Source organism: Benincasa hispida, chromosome 3, assembly GCF_027475165.1.
Source record: "Benincasa hispida cultivar pf3 chromosome 3, pf3_genome.v1.1, whole genome shotgun sequence".
NCBI lineage: Eukaryota > Viridiplantae > Streptophyta > Magnoliopsida > Cucurbitales > Cucurbitaceae > Benincasa > Benincasa hispida.
In genome coordinates, this window is record NC_143480.1 from 71,110,661 (window position 1) to 71,132,079 (window position 21,419).

The 21,419-nt window shown below is 35.6% G+C and overlaps 1 protein-coding gene across 4 annotated transcripts; it reads left to right on the plus strand.

The window, feature by feature from the left end:
• Positions 1 to 10,527: 10,527 nt before the first annotated feature.
• LOC120073067 (serine/threonine-protein kinase Nek6) lies at positions 10,528 to 20,833 on the plus strand. Of its 4 annotated transcripts, none has more exons than XM_039025674.2 (14): positions 10,528 to 10,819; positions 11,449 to 11,573; positions 11,887 to 11,953; positions 12,811 to 12,876; positions 13,351 to 13,397; positions 14,155 to 14,200; positions 14,271 to 14,351; positions 14,466 to 14,508; positions 14,598 to 14,647; positions 18,740 to 18,821; positions 18,895 to 18,944; positions 19,019 to 19,092; positions 19,200 to 19,251; positions 19,341 to 20,833. In XM_039025674.2, the coding sequence occupies exons 2-14, from the start codon at positions 11,455 to 11,457 to the stop codon at positions 20,598 to 20,600; spliced, it is 2,037 nt and encodes a 678-aa protein (XP_038881602.1). In that variant the 5' UTR covers positions 10,528 to 10,819; positions 11,449 to 11,454; the 3' UTR covers positions 20,601 to 20,833. The 4 variants fall into 4 exon arrangements, with proteins under 4 accessions (XP_038881602.1, XP_038881605.1, XP_038881604.1 ...); XM_039025677.2 differs by having other exon boundaries at positions 10,590 to 10,819; positions 11,374 to 11,573; XM_039025676.2 differs by having other exon boundaries at positions 10,718 to 10,942.
• Positions 20,834 to 21,419: the final 586 nt, after the last annotated feature.

The window sequence follows — 21,419 nt, forward strand, 5'->3', positions numbered from 1 at the left end:
TGATGTGTGTTATATTTAAATTAAACATGTATGTATGTGATGTATATGCATATTGTACGCCATGTAGATTCAAAATACCACCATAGGAAAGCATGTTTCGTGCACTGATATATGTTACAAATTGGTTATAATTTATTTAGTATGCATGGCTAGTGTTTCATAAAGATTAATATAATTGTTATATTAATGTATGGAATGCTTAAGCATTTGTTATAGCATTTCTAGGTTTTATAAAGATTATAAAATAAGTTAGACATTTAGAACCTATAATAAAGATAAGATGCATGCTCACTTAGGTTTAATAACAACTTGTTTTAATAGTTAAAATAGGTCGTTATCTTATAAAACACGGTTACAAACTCAATCGATCTATAATTCCGTCTAAGACTGGAGGTACTTAAGTTGACGGTTTACGTAACACCTCCTACCTGGGGATTTTAGCCGATATACTGAGTGTTGTTAATAGGTTTTATGAGCATGCGTGAGTGGTGTGAGGTTTTAAAACTGGTTTTTCACCTATACATCATAGGCTAAATCCAAATATAAGCATTATACTTGGACAAACCACATAGACTTAGGATGTTTTTTAGCCGAAATATACCTAAGTACAAAAGATACCCAAACCATAGAAAATTCAGTGGGAGATTAATAACATATACGATATATTGTTCTTAGCTCTCACGTCCCTAAGAGTTCACACCGTAAGATTCATGCTTAGCTTCGTGTCACCCTAGGAGTGACCTCCATTGGAAAAGTCTTTGCATGAGTCAATAACAAGGTGAATAGGGGAAGTAGTTCATAGTAAGTGGGTGAAGGATATGTGTAAACATGTCTTACGGTCTCTTCTATTAGTATGGACTGTTAGATTCCTATGTTGCGCCTGCTTGTTGACTTTAGACATTCTTTGCTAGTCGCTTAACAAACGGTTACCCCCTCGAAGGATCGTAATATGGGATTCGAAACAACTCAAACTCCAAGAATGAATAAGATTTCTTTAGTTAATATCGAACCTTGAGTATCCAATTCAGAAGCATCGTTTGGGTCAACATCTGATATCTAAAAAATGGAGGGTTACCCTTACAGAATTACTAAGTGTTAATAAGTTCTTGACAAAAAACGACAACTAAATGACTATAGGAATAAGAATTATTCTAGAGATAGTATTTAGTCAGGAATATCTTGCTTTAGTGAAGGAGTATTTGACTGCCCATCGGTAGCACTTATTCTTACTCATTATAGTATCGTTACGAATAAATAATTTTTGTTAGGTAAATTATTTCTTTTTGCTAAAATTGAATTGGATTTAGAAACAATTTACTAATTAGAATTTGTTTAAATTTAAGCACGTTAAATTCCTTAAAATTATTCGATTTCGACATGTTTAATGGTAATGTTTATTCAACATGGAAATCAAATATATTAGCAAACGATAATTTAAAATTTGTTTTAACAGAGGAATGGCTCGATCTCCCAAATCTTCTACAGACCAAAATGGTTGGAATGCATATGACAGATGGATTAAGGCAAATAAAAAGGCTCGAAACATTATTCTAGCAAATATATTTGATATATTAGCTAAGAAAATTAAGAACATGGCTTCTGCTAAAGAAATCATGAATGTCATAGATGAAGAAACAGAGAAAGCACGACAAAGTAAATATGATTTATTTGTCATTGAGACGTGCTTAGTGGAACATGATAAAAAAACCTGGATAATAGATTCAGGGGCCACTAATCATATGCGTGCTTTCCTTCAAGAAACTAGTTCCTAGAGATAGCTTACAGAAAGCGAAATAACTTTTAAGGTAGGGACCGGGGAAGTTGTTTCAACTAAAGCAGTGGGAGATATGAAGTTATTTGTTGGAGAAACACATTTTACTTGAAAATGTCTATTATATTCCTTATATGAAAAGGAATTTAATATCTATCTCATGTTTGCTTGAATAAAATTGCAAAGTCTCTTTTAAAAATAATAAGTGTTCATTATTTTGAATGGGATTAAAATATGTTCTGCAAATTTAGAAAATAACTTATACATGTTAAAACCAACATAGGTAAAAACCATTTTAAATATGGAGATGTTTAAAACAACTAAAACTCAAAATAAGAAACAAAAGATTTCTCCAAATATCTATCTTTGGCAATTAAGATTAGGGTACACTAATCTCGATAGGATTAGGAGATTCGTTAGAGTGGACTTCTAAATCAGTTAGAAGATAACTCTTTACCTCCATGTGAATCTTGTCTTGAGGGTAAGATGACCAAAAGATCTTTTACAAGAAAAGGTCTTAGAGCGAAAGAATCCTTAGAGAAGGTACATTCAGATCTTTACGGTCTGATGAATGTTAAGGCTAGAGGAGGGTATGAATATTTTATCAACTTTATAGATGATTATTTGAGATATGGCTATATTTACCTAATATATTATAAATTCGAAACACTTGAAAAGTTTAAGGAGTATAATGTAGAGGTTGAGAACCAATTAGGTAAAAAGGTTAAAACACTTCGATCAGGTCAAGGTGGTGAGTTCATGGGCTTGACATTCCAAAGAGTGTAAGGCCTCTGATCTGCCCTCCCCTTCTGACTTGAAATGGATCCTGCTTCTTGTGATCTTATGTTTCCACCTCCTGTAGTGGAATTTATTTTGGTCGCTATATGCAACGTTGTTGCATAACTGGTAGGCTCGTGGGCCAGTACATGACTCCTTAGCTCATCCTTCAGACCCTAGATGAACCTCTCTATCTTATCCCCCTCTGTAGCCACCAACTTGGGAGAAAAACGAAATAACTTGGTGAATTCTTGTCCGTACTCAATCACAGCACTACAAGAATTTTAGGCTTTAATGTCGGTTGAAAAAAGTGAAATCGAATGTATAATATCGGTTTTAAATCGACATTATATGGGTACCTTTATTGTCAGTTTTAAACCGACATTAAAGACCCACTTAATTTTTCCCTCTTCACTCTCCCCCTATTTTCTTTTTCCTCTCATTCTCACAATTCCTTCTTCAGACCCTCTTCTTTCTCATTTGTCTCTTCTAAACTCGTGCCATTCGTCCGTCAATCGTGGGTGAAGAGTCTGTCGTGGTGTAGATCCGGCTTCCGTGCAAGTCTGTTCGTCGTGCAACCCACGTCGCCGCACCCAGTCGCCCTGATCTACTGCTCGTTCTATCGAAGCGCCATAGCCAACCCAGATCTGATCATGGGTGAAGCTCGTTCTGTCGAAGCGTCACAACTCGGTTTGCTGCTCTCTCTTCAGTTATTTTTCTGTGTCTTGTACTCTCGGTTTGATAAATAAGCATCCAAACTTGATACGCTAATCATGTTTCTCCAGATCTGAAGTTCATATTCCCATGTGGTATGTGCCGCTATTCGTCGTTCGATTTTCCCTCGCTACGTCTCCAGATCTGCTGCCGTTCATCTTTGTCCACCACGCTACTGTCTAGATCAGTATGCTCTTTTTCTCTTTCCTCTCTTAAACTCACAACAATTTTAGTTCTTATGTTACGCCTCTCAACTATTTGTGTAAATGTCTCAATGAAAGTCAGCTATTGTTTCACTCCAATATGTCTCTCTGCTCCTAGATTTGGGCCTTTTTATGTGTCTATGGCTTTTGAAATTCGATTAGGTTAATGGTTTTGTTGTATATGATATATTTAGTGAAGTATTGGCAAGAGACGTTGCCAAGAGTTGCTCATGCGTTGGGTATACGTGAGCAAGAGCAGTGAAAGCGAAATGTTGAGCGCAAGGCGCTGGGTAGACGATCGAGTAGCAAATGAGCAGCACTACATGATGAGGTAGGCGATCATGTAGGCAGGCGCTAGATGATCGTGTAGAAATGCGGGGAGCTAAACGATGAGGTAGACGATTGTATAGCAGATACGCAGAGTTAAGCGATGCGCTAGACGATCGTGTAGATATACATGCGACATTAAACGATGAGGAGTGACGCGCTAGACGATAGGGCTATATGATAGGCAAAGTACTGCATGATCAGTGTAAGCACTAGATGATAAGCGTAGGAGCTGGATGATAGTGCTAGACGATAGCACTAGACGATATTGTTGAGCGTTAAAGTGATACGCGGGCACTAAGCGATAGATTACATGATGACGCTACATGATGGGCGTGAGTGCTAGACGATGAGCAGACGCGTTACACGAAAGGCGGAATGCTAAGTGATAGGCGATGATGTTAAGCGATAAGCGGATGCATTAGATGATAAGGCATTAGTGCTAAACGATGGAGGTAAACGATGGGTGCGGTAGCTAAACGATAGCCTATGCGCGAGATGGTTGAGAGCGAGATCGTTTACTAACTGATTGAGCTACATGATGGGCCGCTGAAGCTAAGCAATAGATGCAGGAACTAAATGATCGATTGACTTGAGAACATGTGCATTATGCTAATTAAATACTCTAAAAAAATGTTTGACTCACAGTTTTAATAAGTTTTAGTTGATGAGTCCAACTTCATTGTTATGCTGTCGAAAATTTTCCATCATCTTCGTATCTCATATCTAGGTAACCAAGCTTCTTTTCTTCAAGATCTTGAAAAAGAAGATTCTCTCATTTATTCAACTATCGAGTTTTCTTATTTTGCAGGTGCAACAAAGGAGTAAAGATTTGGTATCGCAACCTATTTATGCTTTTTTTTTAGGGAACTCTAGTAAAGAATTTTTCCTTGAATATACCATTTATACACATTCCCAATAAACATGGTTAGTTATTGAATATGAATTCTGATCACATTTTCACTTTCAATCCTTTGCCTTAAACCTTTTTTGTTTTTGATCCTTTGAACAACAATGGTCAGATAAAGATGCCTATAACCAGACACTGCTGAAGCTGGAGGGTTCTATTCAAGAAGAATTATGAAGGGATCTATACTTACCAAGTGGAGAGGGACAGTAAACTCATAATATTTGTAAAATCATAATGTTTGTATTACTTGTAATTTGTGTTTTCAAGGGCTGAATTATTGTACGACCTTTTAAATTATAATTTTATAGTAGAATTTGTGGATTAAATGTAATAGATTTGCAATCCATACATAAATAATATGTCATAGCCATAGTGTTCGATGATGATATGTCATGTTATACTTTTTGATCGAAAAAATGGGATTCGGCAACGGAATTTAAAAAAGGACAATAATTGATAAAACGGATAAATTTCGGACTTTAATGTTGATGGAACATGAGACATATGCAGCGAAAAAATGACCTAATTACACTCTAATTGCTTTTAATTAAAAGGAAACTAGCATGCAAATAAATGGAAAAACAGTAAATTAATAGGATAGGATACAACCTTTGTAGCTCCCGAAAACCGCTTTTTCTCTCTGAATCTCGACCCGAACTCTTTCGGACCACCACTAGAGTTGATCTACTATCCTCTGGACTCAGAACCGGGTTGTGGGACCCGATGGATGAAGAAAATCGAGAGAGAGAAAAGAGATGGAAAATGAAAATGGAATTTTGTGGTTTGAGTTTTTATTTTTCCAACAACATTTTGAAAACTAAAATTGACAAAAAATCAAGAGTTTTTCATCCAAATTCAAAAGCCCATATTTATAGAAAAGGGCCATGCAACAATTGCATGAAATCAATTCATAAAAACCCAATACCTAGAATCCACTATCTATGTGGGCTTAATGTCTCCACTATTAGCCAACACCTAGCCCACTATTTTGTTAGTGGAATTATCCAACAAAAGTTTGGATTTTACCACTAACTTTAGTCAAAAGACAAAAGAGTCATTTGGTCAAAGTCAAACTTTGACTAAAAAGTCAACATTTTGACTTTTTTATGATTTTTTCCATGTTGACTAATTTTAACCTCCCGAGCATGAATTCACATTCATTTTCTCGAAATTCAAATCACATTTGAATATAAGGTCGGTCAAAGTTTTATTTTTCAAAGTCAAAAATCAACTCTTTGACTTTTTATATCTTTGACAATTTCCATTATTTTCGAGCTTTCGAACATGAACGTATTCATATTCTTGATATTTAGATCACATTTAAATATTGAAGCTGTATCTCTAAACTGAAAGACCCGACCACTATATCACATATACTTGTCGATTTCTCTCTCTTCACCTAATTCGAACAATTCAAATTATTCTATCATACTGTTCTAAGCTGAGTCATAAAAATCATTTTTTACCCCCGAGACTACATCTTATTCCTTAAGTTCCACTGATCCTCTAATGAACAATTGGTTTAAGGTCCAACCTATAAACCGAATCCCTCTCGGGCCAAGGAGAGGGTGGGGTCCCTTGTTCAGGACTTGGATTCAGTACTAAAGGGAATAACCTATCTACTATCCCTGTAACGGGTAGGAGTGAATTCCGTCTTGCAACCTATGTTCCCAGATATCCACCCGATCTTACCCCTAAAATGGGAGGCTTATTGGGCCAGCTATGATGAGCTGCCCTCACCTATGCAGATCTAAGGATAATTTCGAGTGAACAGAATTTCATAGTTAGCTCAGGATTAAGATTAAGCTACCTAGGTCATCAATTAACGAAATAGTTAGTTTTATACAATGACATTTAAAACGTAAAAAGTGACTATTTCATGGTTCAGTCTTGTGCAAACTCATTGCATAGGATGCCCACACTCACATATCTCTATATGAACGATTCAGGATCACATCGTTCTACAAAGTGGGCCACATCCATAGTGTCCCAAGAACAAGGCGCCCAACCTAATTCATATACTATAGACCATGTTGGCTATATATTTGAACTTGATCCACCATTATGTCACTACATAAAGTTCAAACTACATTAAATAGTCTCAGAACCTTAGTTTATTGGATTCAAGATTACAATTTCAATAACAACTTTATCGAAAAACAAAATAGAATATGTTTATTAATTTACAAACTACGAGTTTTAGGACATAAAATCTAACAGATGTCGGTTGTAAATTTCATTAAAGGGCTTTAATATCGGTTTCAACCGACATTAAAGACAGTGTTATTAAAACTCTTTAATGTCGGTTTAAAACCAACATTAAAGACAAACTGACATTAAAGCTCGAAATTCTTCTAGTGTAGACAAGACAGCTTGCTTCAGATTCATGAACTCTGTTTGCTTATTATAACTTGTGTCAACAGAAAAGTATTGCTCGTAGAATTGCTCCTTCAACTGGTTCCAAGTAACTGGCCTTGTGTTGATGTTAATAAAATTCTCAGTCGATTGCCACCAAATCTCAGCATCACCAGTCAACATAAATACTACACACTAAAGCTTATAGTCCTTCAAGCATTTCATATAGCATAAAATGGTCTCAATAGAGGACATCCACATCTCTGCCTTCGTAGAGTTCGTCAGCGACCCATCAAAGGTACGAGGGCTATACTTCTTGAAATCCCTCAAGTGTTTAGCTTCAAAGGACAAGTCTTGCACATTCTAATTTTGTGGCTGGGTCGGTTGGACCTATACTAGTGGTATCGATTCCTGTTGGGTTTGATTTCAAGCTGCTTACTCCACCACTATGTTGCGGGTTAATTCTTGTATCCTTTTCCTCAGGGATGATGTAACAGCTTCCCAAATTTATGCTACCATTGCCTCCTCATCAACTTGAGCCCTAGGAGCGTTTAGAGTTACCAGAACCTCCTGACTTCCACCGGCTCCATCCTTCTGCACTCTCGACGTAGAAGGATTCTGGACTTGAGGATCCTGCACTTCAGGATCCTGAATCCCTCCTCTAACCTTCCTTTTTACCCTGAGTTTAGGTGCCATGACCTGATATGTACCTAAAGATCAGCTCTCACTAGATCCCTTATCATGAAACATGTTTACTAAGGCATTAATTCAACTATTTTCATGCAATACATAACAAATACTTTTACTTGTAAGACATATTGAAAACTTTATAAAATGGGTCAAGATTAGTTTAACATATTTGGGGAATGATTTTTTTGTTGCATATGCTTAGAAAATAGCAAGTTTTTTTTAGCATTATGAGCATGAGACCTCCCCTGAGAAGAGCATTATGAGCATGAGACCTCCCCTGAGAAGAGCTATTCATGAACTATATACATGTTGTGAATTTTGTTTATTCTTTGCTTGAGGATAAGCAAAATCTTAAGTTTGGGGTTGTGGTAATTCTCATTTTTTAGAATTATTTAGCTTTTAAACTTAAGGATTTTGATGAAAATTGCATACATTTAATCATTTTCATAGAAAAATCAAATTTAAAAATAGCAATAATTCATAGATGACATGTTTAATTTTAAATGTGAAAAAGAGTGAATTTGGTAAGATTCTTTTTAATTTGATGTATTTTTACAGAAAATTCATTGATTTTAAAACTGTTGCAGCATTCAACCAGCAATCTGTTACAACAGAATTAAATTTTCAGATTCGATTTTGGACTTGATTTTTGGATTTTCTCCACCAATCATGCCAAATTATGGCAATAATTTGGCAGCCTATGGCTCCCATCTTCAACGACATGAACAATGCAGATATGTTGACTAAGGTAGTTCTCTGAAGCAAGGTTGAGCTTTGTAGTAAGCTTGTTAGGATGAGATTTAAGTCCTACTTGTTGCACAAGCAAGGGTTTTTTTTTTTTTTTAAATAAAATTTTAAATTTATAAAATTTGTAACTGTTAGCCCAAAATGTTGGGATATGTGTTTAGCTCAATTGGGGCCAAAGGGGTTGACCCGTCTTGAAAATCTAAGGTTTTCTTTTTTGTGATATGGGAATGAAGTAAGAAAAAGGAGAGTGATGGAAAAAAAAAAAACACAGAGAAAAACAAAGAGAAATAGAGAGACAACAATGCAATTTAGATTTTCAAGGACAACTTTCACAAAATTGTCGATTGCCATAATTTCAATCGTTGGATCTTGCTAAAACTTTGTCAACCTGTTGGGGACACATAAGGCCTCGTTCTGAATAGTTGATTGTCGTGTTGAGCTCTAATTTGTCCATAGTCGATGCTGGACAAAATTTGTAAAATTGGATTTTTTTTTAATATTTGATCTCTCAAGCGTTGAACTCTTATGTATGAAAGTATACGTGAGTTCTGAATCTTTGTATGACTGATTTGGATTCCTTTTCCCTCAATTTTATCATAATAAGAGGTGACAAGGCTGGACTTCTCACAAGTTTTGTGGTTTTTACTCTTCCCATTGAAGGGGTTTTCCATGTATAATTTATGTGTGTTATTTGTTTTTTTTACTCTTCTAAATTTTTATGATTGTTTGCTGTTCATTATTGGTTAATTGTCTTAGAGATGATCCTAGTGGGATGTTGAGTCCAATAAAAAATTTGAGTCCAATAAAAAATAAACTCAATTATTAAATTTTGAATAGGAAGGGGAAAATTTTCCAATTTTTCCTTTATTGAGAAAGAAAAATAAGGCCAAACTAAAATGAAAGTTTCAATTTCCTATAGGCCCTACCATTTATCTTTATTTAAAATTATGCCGACAATTTTATACTAATGGCTTGCACGAATGAAAGGCGTGTTCTTAATTTAATCCTTTTTAGGAATCTCTTTATTTATTTATTTATTTTCTAAATTAAAGCAACAATATATTGGCCCTTCTTTTGAACTATGGGATTGCATTTTTTAATGCAAAAATTATACCAACTTGTGTGTTTATCTAATCCAAACAACTTTTCTTTTTTCTTTTTCTTTGATTTATTGTTTTTCAACAAAAAATTCAAACTTGCTACGTAATTGTTTGAAGATGTAACTTAAGGATTCAAAATTCAAATGCATTATAAATTTATAAATAAAATACATAATTGTTTTTCTTACCAATATAGCTTCTCAATCTCAAATTCAGTATATTTAAATTTAACAAAATTTAGCATATTTAAATTTATTAAAATTGTAGATCGGACATATATGTATATAGTATAGTTTTACTAGTTTTCAAATTTTTTTCTTATAATCATTTCTTTCTTTGTCCCAAAATATAAAAATAAAATAAAAATAAAAATGAATTTAGTTCAATTGTAATTGATATGACATTCTTCTAGAAGTCAAAGTTTAATCCCCATAATAATAATAGACGAGAAAAGAAACAAAAATAAAAGATAAATGATAGGTAATATTTTAAACCTAAATTATAAATGAAAGTGAGTTGAATTTTGAATTATGTTTGACACCTAATTAGATAATTTCTTTTATAGAGTTAACATGATACCTATAGTCTAAAAAAAACCATGATGCTTACAAATAGTTGGATAAAATAAATGTTTTGTTGACAACATTAGCAACATAACTAATAAAAGTATAATTTATAATTAACTACAAAAATGTTTCTTTCTATTTTGAAATAACATTAGTATATATTTTGTTTCTTTTTTAAAGAACACATATCAAATGATTAAATCAACAAATGTGCCAAAAGATAATTCTTGAAAATGGAAGCACAAACTTTTTTTTTTAATTTTTCTTTACACAATGCCAATCTAAAGGAATGATTCAACAAAAAGTGAAAGTAACTGTTAAATAATTAAGTATTTAAGTATAATATTTAATCCACAACCCCAAAAAGCCTTGAGCTAGAAAAACTACAAAAGTCCGTTTCTTTTTCCCAAATAAATTCACAATTTGGAATTTTGGATGTGGGTATAGACCAAAATCAGATTTTATTAATTCGGAACGAGAAAACGTTTGTGAGAAAGAAAGAGGAGAGAGAAAAACGGCTCATTCTTCTAAAAAACCTTACTACCTACGCATCTGTTACTGAAGGTTGCAGCAGAAAGGGGGAAAAAGGTGGAGCAAAACAGTTGAAATTTCATTCTGGAAGTGGGAATTTTGGGGCATTACCAATTTTTTTCAAAAGGGTAAGATTTTATTTGGTTTTTCTTTCAAGTGGGGTTGTTGACATCTCAACTTCTTGGCTGTAAAACATTCATTCTCTGAATTTGAAGCTCTTATGAATCTGCAAATGGAAGCAAAGCTTTTGGGTTTGCCTTTCTTTTTCATCTTCCTAACTTCCCACTTTACCTTTTTCTCTCTCTTGATTAAGAAGCTTTTGTTTATGCTTGATGCTTGCTTTGCTCGTTTATGTTTGTTTTTCTTTTCTCTCTCTTGTTTTGGCAAGTTATCATTTCGCCTTTATTATGCCATTTAGTACTGCCTTGCTTTTCTCTTGAGTTTCTCATTCCACCACTTCCCTTCACGTTCGTTGGAATATCATCATAATTGCACTCTTGCTTTACTCATTTATTGTGTTTCCCTTCACACATGTCTCTGTAGATTCTGGAACTTTCGCTTATAATTCAAAGGGATTATAGTTTCTGGGGGAGTTTTTTTCTCAAACTTTCCCAAGTGGGTGTAGGATTTTCATTTTTGTTAAAAGTCTTGACCATGTGAGAGTTCTGCAAAATGGTTTCAGTTTCAGTTGATTTTGGAACTTGGCTCTGCCCCAGAGGGGTTTCTGGTCTCACACTGTGTTTTTTGGCGTTTGAAGGTCGACATGGAGAGTGATAATGGAGATATGAAGACCAGGATGGAAGATTATGAAGTTATTGAGCAGATTGGGAGGGGCGCATTTGGATCGGCTTTTCTTGTTTACCACAAGACTGAGAAGAAGAAGTAAGAAATATTTTCAAACTTCTGTTCTTTCAGGAACTGTTTCTAAGTCTTTCAAATGAAAACCCTGATGTTAATACTTCCTATAATGATTGTGAAAAATGCTGATGCTTATTTGCCTATTAAGTTGAGAGATCATGGTTAGTTTCTATGTTCTCTGTTGTTAATGGAACCCCGATCTTCAGAACTAAATGGGTCATTCAAGATTTATACCTTTTTATCTGAGTGTAGAAATGAAACAAATGTTTGGTCTTGTGGCACCACAAATTGTTCGGTGTATATTAGTTCTCTTAATATTTTCCTTCTTTCTAAATAGATATGTGCTCAAGAAAATTCGCTTGGCTAAGCAAACGGAGAAGTTCAAGCGCACTGCCCACCAAGAGGTTAGTTTATTTAGAACCTATATCAACTATTTAACTGTTTGAAATATGGTTCATTATTCTCAAGTCTTCAAGATCTGATCAAAGTTACTCATTTACCAACTGTAAATGGATAGCTAGTTAACTTAGGGAGTGAATGAATAACTAATTAACTTAGGGAATGTTTATTGCCTGCCTCACATTCAACGACAGTGCTTAATGATGCAAAACAGATCACAGAGAAATTGGAGAAAATAGAAAGACAAATTTATGTTTACAAATGTGCTTAATGATGCAAAACAGATGCCATGATATGACTCCACATGTTCATTATGAATTGAGTCATTGTTAAAGTTTTTACTACTTTTTACTTCTCAAGAACATTCTAACCAGGTGACTTGAAAGTTTGAGTGGAAAATTAGTGACTTATTTAATTTTTTCTCGAATTTAGCAGATTAATGGGATTTCGAAAGGATCATGCTTTTAAATAAATTGCACTTAAAGATTGGTGACATGGCAAATTCTCTCACTGATCTCGAGTTATAACTAATAGGATATCGTGGTTTGGTACAATGGTTAAAGGGGCTAGTTGAACACCAAGATACTGAGGTCATTTTTCTAACTACGGTGTTCACCTGGAGGATATTAAATGTCCTATGAGTTTCTGGATACCATATGTTGTTGAATTAGGGGGTTCTCCTAAACGACAAGTCAAGTGTGCTTAAGCGGGCTCAAACACCAAAAGAAATGGATATCTGTTTTTATACTTAGTGTGAACTTGACATATTTTCTCATCAAAATTTAACATAAAATAGTTGATGAGTAAATATCCTTGATATTTACAGTATTTTTCTTTACTGATGTGACCTTCTCAATTTCAGATGAATTTGATTGCGAAACTAAATAACCCATATATTGTGGACTACAAAGATTCATGGGTGGATAAGGTAAATTTTGTTCTTTACCCTCCAATTCAAATCTGGATCGAATCTGTTTCTTTTACAATAAGAATTCTTGCTATTAGAATTGGAAGTAGTGGTAGGTTTTTGTTTTCTCAGATTCTTATGTAGACTTTTCATTCTAGAGCCTACCTTTTGTGTATAATCTTGATTCTTCTCTTTGAAAGATTGTAGTTTACGATATTTTAAATTGTTCAATCAGTACTATTAAAAAGGGATTATTTAGTACACAAGGCACATCTAAATTTTAGGGGTGATTATGTATACTTTTTTTCTTCGGAAGGAATTGAATTGTTTGTTTCTGAGTGATTCAGCAAGGAAAGTGGATTCTCAATTTGAAAGGGTGTTTGCCTTTGGCAATAAATATATGGTTTATAGACAATAGCTAAAGTTATTGTGATTTCTTTGCCTTCTCATTTTCACTTGCTCCACATTTCATATTTTGGGCATTCTGTTTTGCAGGGTGATTGTATATGCATTGTAACTGGCTACTGTGAAGGAGGAGACATGTAAGTGTCTAAGTGATAGCCATTTAATACCATTTAGAGTTTGCTTCATTTACGACCTTTATAGAGTAGTTTAATTTTTTGGTTGAGGCCATGATTAAATTTCAGATTGAATGAATAATCTGCAACCTTTTAAACAGTGAGTATCAATTTGCCACCTTCAAAGAAACAGAACTAATTGAAGAATAAAAGTTATCTTGAATTAATTAAAGAACAAAAGTTATGTGGTCCTTTGCTAGTCAACCGTTCAATTTATTTTGCCAACCACAGGATCCTTCAGTTCTAATTTCTAAATGTCTTCCACTATCATCCTCTTTTCTTTCTTTTTTGATGTATATGACGAGGATAAAAATTTGATTGAGAATCCCTTCCAATTGGTATAAATAAATAAATAAATATCAGTGGCTAAAAAGTTCTCCCTCTCACCCTCTCATTCCCTCACGTTATTCTCTTCCTTCCAATTGGCATCTTCTTTTAATGACGTTGACAGCATTAACAATTTAACACAAGTGACGAGGATTAGGTATCCTCCAAAAAGATTGGTGAATGGTGATCAAGAACCCTTCACAGTTGGCAATGATTAGAAAAACAAAACATGAAATTCTTTGGTGACAAAAGGTCAACATCATTCTTATTTGTGACTTATTCTTGTAGAAATAGATGAGCGGTTATGAGTGTTTTTCTGCTATAGTGAAAGGGAGAAAGGGATGAGAAGAAAACTCAGGACTAATGGTATGGCCTGTTTTCTTTTGCTGAGCAGGTCTGAACTGATAAAAAAGGCCAGAGGAACATATTTTCCAGAGGAAGTAAGCCGATTACAGTATCATTTATTCTTTTCCTACCAAATCTAGGCCTAATGGCCATTTTTTTTCTCAGAAACTTTGCAAGTGGTTAGCACAGTTGTTGCTAGCTGTGGACTATCTGCACTCCAATCGAGTGCTACATAGAGATCTTAAGGTATTTATTCAGTATTAAGTATGAACCTACATAATATTGCAATTAAGAGCTCATTAATGATCTGATCCGTTATATTTTTTTCTTTTTTTTTTTCCAAATTTTCTTCAATTCCAGTGTTCCAACATTTTCCTTACAAAGGGCAATGATATCCGGCTTGGTACGATGTCTTCTAATTTAAATAGGATGGAATTCATTTTGCTAGTCATTGTTTCTATAGGAGTGCTAATATCTTGAATGCCTGTACAGGGGACTTCGGACTTGCAAAACTACTGAATACAGAAGACCTTGCTTCATCGGTAAGGATGCAATCATTGTCTGTAGTAATTTTGTGATTGAAAGCTTTTTAATCAACAAACTTGTATTTTATTCTGTTAAAACCTGGCGTGATCAAGTACTTGGAATGTTCAACTTTTGCCATACAAACTATGGTCCAGAGTTTTTAAAATGTCTGTTTATTTACTGTTGAATTCATGTTAGTCACTTCTTCCTTAGCTTTTGTTTCGTACAATGTGTTATATATCGCCTTTATTCATCATTCACGGTATTGTGCTTTCATTCCTTGAGAATGTCGAGCATGAGAACACATGGTTGAGGTTCCCTTCCTGTTGTTCGACCCTTGGTACATTCCTACCGCTGGATCAATTGATACCCCAAGCCCACAATGGGCCACATAACTACAAACTGCCTGCAACTTTTCTCTTGAAATCTTGCATCGTGGCCATCATAGATGTTGTGTAGGGAGAAAATGGTAGTGAGCAGCTCAATTTTGTTGGAAGAGATATGAATCTCTTAAAGGTCTAAACTACAATTTTTTCCCTATCAATATAATTGGTATATTAAATGCAAGGCTCTATCAATGGGTATAAGAGCACATTTTTGGACATGCCAATAGGGGTGATCATTGAAACCGCTAAAACCGAACCGAATACTAAAACGAACCTGAATCGAACTGGAACCAAACCGAAACCGAATTAATGTGGTCTGATTCGGTTTGATATATTTTCAAACCGAATTATTGCAGTTCGGTTCGGTTTCAAATCTGAAAACCGATTTGAAACCGCACTGCACCGCTTTTTTAATAACTATATTAAAAAACAATATATACATAAGTTATCCCATTTTATGTTATTGTTTGTAGAACAAGAACTTTTATGTTTGTAGTATTTATATTTTTAGACTTTGAAATAATTTTTAAGTTTGTTGTTGAACTAGTAGTGATATTAGTAATCTAGACTAGTAATACCAAATAATTACTAATAGTAATTGTTATTATTAAATTTTAAACATTTTAGTTTTTATTGTTTTTAAATTTCATAATTAACTGTCAAAACTATATTTTTAAATACATGGTTTCAATTATAGAAATTTAGAAAATATGAAAAAGCATAAAAAAAAAAAAAAACTGTGAAACCGAACCGAACATGTGGTTTGGTTTGTTTTCAGAAAATAAACACTTTTTAAAATTTGCGGTTTGGTTCGGTTGAACTGAATTGAACCTTGAACACCCCTACATGCCAAATGGGAAGAAGATGGACAACTGAGTTGAATTTGTGGAACGTCACTGGGTAACAATCGCGAAGGAAGTTAAGAAGATACTTTCTTTAGAGAGGAGTTTGGCAATGTTAGTTTTGAGGTTTGAATCTAATCTTGAAGGAAGAATCTGGGAGAATAGTTATTGATACCCTTCCACAGGGGAACCCACAAAAAAGAAACAGTTGGTGGACATGAATCCAGAAGGAGGAGTTGGGGAATCTAATGGGACGACCAAGGAGAATAGGAAGTATGTTGAAGTTGTTGCAAAGAGATTTGACCTACCGATTTGTTTAATGGAAGCAATCCAATCGTTGGATTTTACTTGCAGACCACAATTTTGAGTTGAATCATTTATCAGAAGTAGAGAGGTTGAAGTTGATGTCGACTAATATATGTAAAAGAAAGCACTAGTGTGATATTCTAGGCATAAGGGAGGCAACTTTTGAAATCTTTGGGTGAGTTCGAATTAGCTCTGTAGTGCCATTTCCAACCAACACAGTAAGGTATCTATTATGTTGTCTAGCACTGTTACTTTACGTACTGCAGTGGATAAGGAGGAGTGACTTAATGTTGTAGTATGCGGCTGATGGTTACCAAGGTGGCAGGCTCACTACCACCAGCTGAAGTTGGCTTTTTGAACAAAAACAAGTATTTTATCATATTCTCCATGCGAACTAAGCTTCCTCCATGAAAACATGATCCTTTAACCTATGAAAGGGGTTATTCCCGATTAGTGTACAACCCCTACGAACACCCTTGTGTCAAAAAGAAAAAGATTAAGAAATAAACCGTCTAATGGGAGAAATGTTGGTGGCTCAAAACCTCAAGTAATCTGACCAAGCAGAAGTCCCCTTTCAACTCAGGTTCCCTTGGTGCAAAAGGAAAAAAAAGATGGAAATTGCACTAGGATATCATTCTACATCGGTTCCTCATCCCTACATCTTGGTGGTGTACAAACCACAGTAAATTCTTATGTAATTACAACCTTTTGATGATTATTAGCAGTTGGAGAGCTTTCCTTTGCTAGTTTTGTGGGGAGGGTAACCTCTACCATTGCCCTTGGGTTGTTTCTTTGGTTCTATGTTAATGCATTTATCTGTTTCTTATCCCCCAAAGAAAAAGGATTTCAAAATGCTATTCAAACTCGGTTTGGATAACAAGGTTATTGATGCATCATCTATTGTCTGCAGAAGGCACTCTGACAATTTTGGTGTAATATGACTTAATGCCAGCAATATAGCAGCATGTAAATGAGGATTCATATCTGTTAAAGATCAAAACTGTTGGTTTGACGTAAGTAGTGGCATCCATAGTCCCCACTCCTTAATAGAAGATGACTGATTGAAGTATCTGAGTAACATCAAATGACTCTCCCCTGATTCGTACACTTCTAAAAGAGTACCATGTAGGTTGTTGGATGCCATAGGGAACTGAAAGCCTAGCAAAGGAATGCAGAAAGGGGTCGATGACTTTATGATTTCATTGTAAAATCTATCAGTAATATCAGCCATATGAATGCTCCAAGCCCTCCCTATTCTCGATTTATCTCAAGATATTGCAGCCACTTTTGTCGATTGCCTATCTAAGTTGGAAGGGAAGAATAACTATCTTGAAGTGATCGATCCGGTCCCAAATATGTCACTTAGTCACCTTAAATACCCTTATACTACTACCATTTTAGTTGCATAGTAGTTTGTCAAGGATGTGGTATACTTGCATGTGCTCCTTCACCTCTTGTTTTAGATGATGACGTGATCTTTATTTGCATGTTCTGGTGGGAATTGTTTAAACTGCTAGGGACTGAATTAAAGAGAAGCATGGGACATGCCCACCAACCTAATGATCAGTTGAAGGTGCTGAATTGTTGCTTCAAAACTTCTTTGCGTTGTTTAACATTTGGAAAACCAAAAACTGGAGAGGTGGGCTGACTTCTGGTGCAGCACTTCCACCATTGTTTTAACAACTACCTCATTCGAGCTATTATATGGCCACTCTTAACACATTCAGGACAAACGTTTAACCCTATTTTAGCAGTTGATGAGCTTCCACAGGAGAGGGATTCAGTTCTGGATGATTTGAAATTTCAGATGATTCCTACGAAGAGGGATGTATAACTAAGTGATTGACAATATGGTTTTTCTTAAATTAAAGCCATATCAACAGAAGCCTGTGCCTTTTAGGTAGAAGCCTGTGTTGATTGGAGGGAAGTACTTGATCTATTTTACATATACTCGGAAGAAGCTTCATGGGCCTAAGTAATAGGCCAATTAATGCCCGAGTCTTTTAGCTATCAGATTTGGGATCATGAAGTGTGTGGAAAAGAAGTAATAAACAGGTTTTATGTGAATGATGTGGGGCTCTTGAGGGAGGAAACAATAGGAAGCAGCTTGGTTTTATTTTACTCTCTCCCCCAACCCCACCCCACCCCACCCCACCCCACCCCAAGTTGAAATTTTATTCACTTAAAACCTTGTTATCTCTTGAAGTTTGGCATTGGTGGGAGCGAGCTATCATAAAGCAAGGGGTGGGATCTTTAATTCACAGTTACCTAAAGGGAAGGGAAGAAGGGGAAAAAAAAATAAAAAGAAAGGAAGAAGAAGAAGAACCTTGCCTCCCTCCCTCTATTTACTCTATTTATAGCCGCACAAAATGAACTCACCAACTATTTTAAAATATCCCTAATGGTAATAACCTTCTTACTCTAACAACCCAACTAATTTGTAACTAATGAACCTTTCCCCAATATTCACACAAGATCATAGGGTTTTAAGTTATCATTTAGTCGTTACTGAATAATAATTTCATTATACTTACTCAAAACTAGTTGATTGTGGATGCTAATATATGTTCCGTAGGTTGTTGGCACTCCTAATTATATGTGCCCCGAGCTCCTTGCAGATATACCTTATGGCTACAAGTCTGACATATGGTCACTTGGTAAGAGTTTGTTGAGGCATGATTCCTGGTTTATAGTCTTGTCATTGGATAGTAATAAACTTGGTTTTTCCAGGTTGCTGTATGTTTGAAATTTCTGCACATCAACCTGCGTTTAGAGCTCCGGTAAGTTCAAGCTTGGCCTCTTAAATTTCATCATTTTTGCTGGATGCCGGATTGATTTATGCGTAATTCTTCAGGACATGGCTGGTCTTATCAATAAAATTAACAGATCCTCCATTTCTCCTCTCCCAATTGTCTATTCCTCTACATTGTAAGCCATTCTTCCAAACTGCATTACCATTTCGGATGGATTTTTCAGCTAAAAATAGTATATGTTTGCTATTATGAGACTAAGAGACTGTCGGTTTCCACTTGCAGGAAACAGATCATCAAGAGCATGCTAAGGAAGAATCCCGAACACAGACCGACGGTGAGTGATGTGATCTGGACTCTTTCAATGGCCAGTGGCCACTTTGTACATTAAGACCCCTTCTAATCTATGGCTTGATTTATAATTAGGCTGCTGAATTATTGAGGCATCCACATATGCAACCGTATGTCCTTCAATGCCGCAATACTTCAGCTAATATACTACCAATATATCCCTTACCTATCAACTCCAAGGATAAAACACCGCAAAAATCACCATCTAGCAAATTGAATAGTGGGCATGAGAACCGGGCCAAACCGAGCATAGCTTTCAACCTGCTGGAAAATATTGATCTGGTGGGGGGAAGTGGTGACATACATAATAGCAACTCATCAACCGATGAAAATATGTCATTAACAGCTATTTCAGAAGACATACTCGAGACAAAGATGGTGGATCCTACATCCTTTCCTGATGAAATATCCCCGTCAGATGCTGTTGATAGTCGGGCTGATGGGCTAACGAGCTCCTTGCCTGCGATATCAGCTTGCAATGGTGATAAACAGAATGGAGGAATTGTCGTCCAGTGTGCAGAAGCACCTGCCATCAAGATCTCCCCAGAAGATAATCCGAATTATTTGCAGAGAGAACCTGATTCGGAAAACTTTCAACAGTTACCAGAGGTTGACATTAAGACTGTAAACCTGCACGAACAGAAAATAAGTTGCAACAAACAGACTTCTAATGTAACTGGAATGAAGGCTGAGGAAGCTAGCGAAAGGAGTGTGAAATTATTGATGTCCTCTGTAGGCAGTGCCGAAAAGTCTGAATCGTCTGTTGATAAATGCTTACTGAACTCTGTTGATCAATTGAATGTTGAACCAAGAAGCTGCATAAAGCAGGAGAGCTTCAATGAGCATCCCGAAGATGGTTGTAGCAGCAACTGTTTAACATCTGAGAAAGAAACTACCAAAGAAAGTGCAGAGACAGATTGCTTGTCGTTGGAGAAGGAAACACACGCAGATTGTATGTCATGTGAGAGTACAAGCAATATACTTCCACGGAAAGATGAAATTCATGTGAACTCGGATGATATTAGTTGTTCCACGCAGATGATCGCAAATCAGCACAACAGGGCAGCAAGTGACATATCAGAACTAAGTACACAAACAGCATCAGGTGGTGATGATTTGAGAAGTACTGAATCAGAATATCCAAGTCAGCGAAGAGCCGATGCGCTCGAGTCCCTACTTGAGCTATGTGCACGGTTACTTAAGCAAGACAAACTCGAAGAGCTTGCTGGTGTGCTGAGTCCATTTGGAGAAGAAGCTGTATCTTCGAGAGAGACAGCGATCTGGTTGACAAAAAGCCTCATGTCGTCACAGAAATCTAACGAGGGATCTTCTTAGTATCCTAACATGTCTAAAAAGAAAAGAAAAAAAACAGAGATGTTCCGATTATTTATGCATATTTTGTACAATAAACTTAATTGCATTATATTTTTTTTTCCAATATATTAATGTGCTCATTCTGTGTGGTTTTGTTTGAAGGATGTGAGAGTTTCATCTGTTGGAAGTTTGACTTTATAACATTGCTTTAAATGAAGAGAAACTCAAACTTTTGCCTTGCCTTGTATAGAAAATTTATATTTGCACATTATGGTTTGAATGAAGTTTGAATATACCATATTGAAAAAGCTTCATGCCTTCATTTCATTCAAAGTGATTTTTGGTTGCTTACAAACTCAAACTGGAAAGCGATCAATTTATTACACCATGTGTCCAAAAAACAAATCAAAACTGAGAAATAGAGAAGAAAAAAGGAAAAAAAAAAGAAAGAAACAACCCCATCAAGAGATGGAAAATGAAAAAGAATCACCCCATATTGATTTACTTTCCCCCTTCCTCAACTCTGCTAAACTCAGTTACTGAAGGCAGTAGGCAATGAGAGAGGTAGCAGATGCACCTAGCAACATCCCAACGACGGGCAAAGTAGCGGATGCACCGCTGGATGGGCCGGGTGCTGGGGCTGCTGCTTCATTGGAGGCCAAAACCATGCTCATGGAGGCAGCAGCAGTGATGAAGGCGGCACAGGCGAAGTTCTTCATTTCCATGATGAAAAGATGAGGGAGAGAAAATTAGATTTTAGAGAAAGACCTGCTTGAGAACAAGAAGAGGGAAAATTCCCTTTTTTGGTTTTTTTTTTTTTTTTTTTTTTTTGGTGTTTTT